General features: G+C 35.5%; 1 protein-coding gene across 2 annotated transcripts in view; it reads right to left on the bottom strand.

The window, feature by feature from the left end:
- ME1 (malic enzyme 1) overlaps positions 1-1,559 on the bottom strand; it is a 321,897-nt gene that overhangs the window by 310,559 nt on the left and 9,779 nt on the right. The window contains exon 2 of one of the 2 annotated variants that reach the window (XM_019520424.1): positions 520-669. The exons of the other annotated variant lie outside the window; for it this stretch is intronic. Within the exon in view, the coding sequence (XP_019375969.1) occupies positions 520-669 (150 nt within the window). The remainder of the gene's footprint in view (positions 1-519; positions 670-1,559) is intronic. 2 annotated transcript variants of the gene reach the window in all.

Raw genomic sequence — 1,559 nt, 5'->3', positions numbered from 1 at the left:
AAAAACCCAACACAATTCTAAATGTTGCTTGGCAAGACTAATAGGAGAGATGTTACTTCTAAACAGTACAGGTGCTGTACCATTGCATATTTGTGGTCCAAATTAAACTAGTTTAAAAAAAGAGAGAGAAAAATTGCTATAAAAAGGTCTGAATACAGTCCTTTTCCGACTGGCTTCTTCTTCTTCACTTGGTTAATTTTAATTTGGTTTGGGGTCAGTTCATCCTTCTGTGGGCATATGAAAAACACAGTTGGGCTGGTAAGAAAACCCTATTCAGCTTAGTAACATTGTAACATTTATCTATGTCTTAATATATTAAAACAACAGTTTAGTAATGCAAAACAATACAAATCACAATTTGATGTAAAGTAAAAGTGTAGTTAATGAAGTCTGAATTAAATCTAAAATATTCCAGTTTTGAATTACATTCAACTATGTCAAGGGGAAAAAACCCTGCAGAAACCTGCCAAGAGAAGAAAGAGATACAATTACTTTTATTTGAAGTATAAACTTACATACCTTGGCCTTCGAAATGCTAAACCATACAGTTGGCAAGCCAGACCCACAGTGGGAGTATAAACAATAGGCATGAACTTTTCAATGTCAGAAGTCAGCACTTTATAGAAAAGCTTTTCATTTCGATCCTGAAGGCCCATTAAGAGAATGTATCTGTGGAAAATTAAATATAATTAGACAGGCATCCAAGTGATCATCTAAGAGGTCATTTAAAAATAAAACAGAGGCTCAGATAATTAATTAAAAGCCTGATTGTTGAATAGTCTTTTTTCTGGTGTACCTCACTGAAACTCTACCAAACATTAGTAACTTAAATACTTCAGACTTGAAGGATAACAAATTTAAGCCAGATGGACAGAAGCTGAAACCATTGTAGAGGTGACATATTCAGCACACTCAGGAACAGAACTAATCCCCATTAGATATTACATTGCTTTAAAATAGCAGGCCAGTCAAAACTTAACCCACACTGGTCCATTTTGAGTGGGATACTTTGGTGGCTTAAAAAAGGTTTTTTTTCTCTACTTCAGTTTTCTATGAAATTTCTCCCAATCCAAGGTAAAGGGTGCATCTGTGCATGCATGTGCATCTGGATGCATCTCATTCTTCTAACAGATTTCAAATACTTAAATACTGGAACACAAGCAATTCTGCCATTTCTGCAATTTTCAGTAGTTCCTAATGAAGTTCATGGTGTTTAATCAATAACAGTTATGCATTTGAAACAGTTGCATAATCATTCTAAACTAGGGCAGTGAAAATAAAGAATGAGAGTCAGTCTGCTTTCCTCCACCTAATGCAACACTGATGTTGGATAAAGTTACACAACTCTTCTGTGGTACTAACAGGGAAGCTTATCTACAGAGAGGAGAAAAAAAAAGTTCATTTAAAAGCTGGTGGTCAGATCCTGAAGCTATACTAACTTTACAACAGCTGAGATTCTGCCCCAAAACTGTCAGTTTTAACAAGTGCTGGAAATGTTATGAGGACCTTAACCTGACAGATATACAGGCAGTCCTCAGACTTACGACACAATTGGTTCC

Source organism: Gavialis gangeticus, unplaced genomic scaffold, assembly GCF_001723915.1.
Source record: "Gavialis gangeticus isolate Ggan-Ray unplaced genomic scaffold, GavGan_comp1, whole genome shotgun sequence".
Taxonomy (NCBI): Eukaryota; Metazoa; Chordata; order Crocodylia; family Gavialidae; genus Gavialis; species Gavialis gangeticus.
This window is presented reverse-complemented; position numbering and strand designations above follow the sequence as displayed.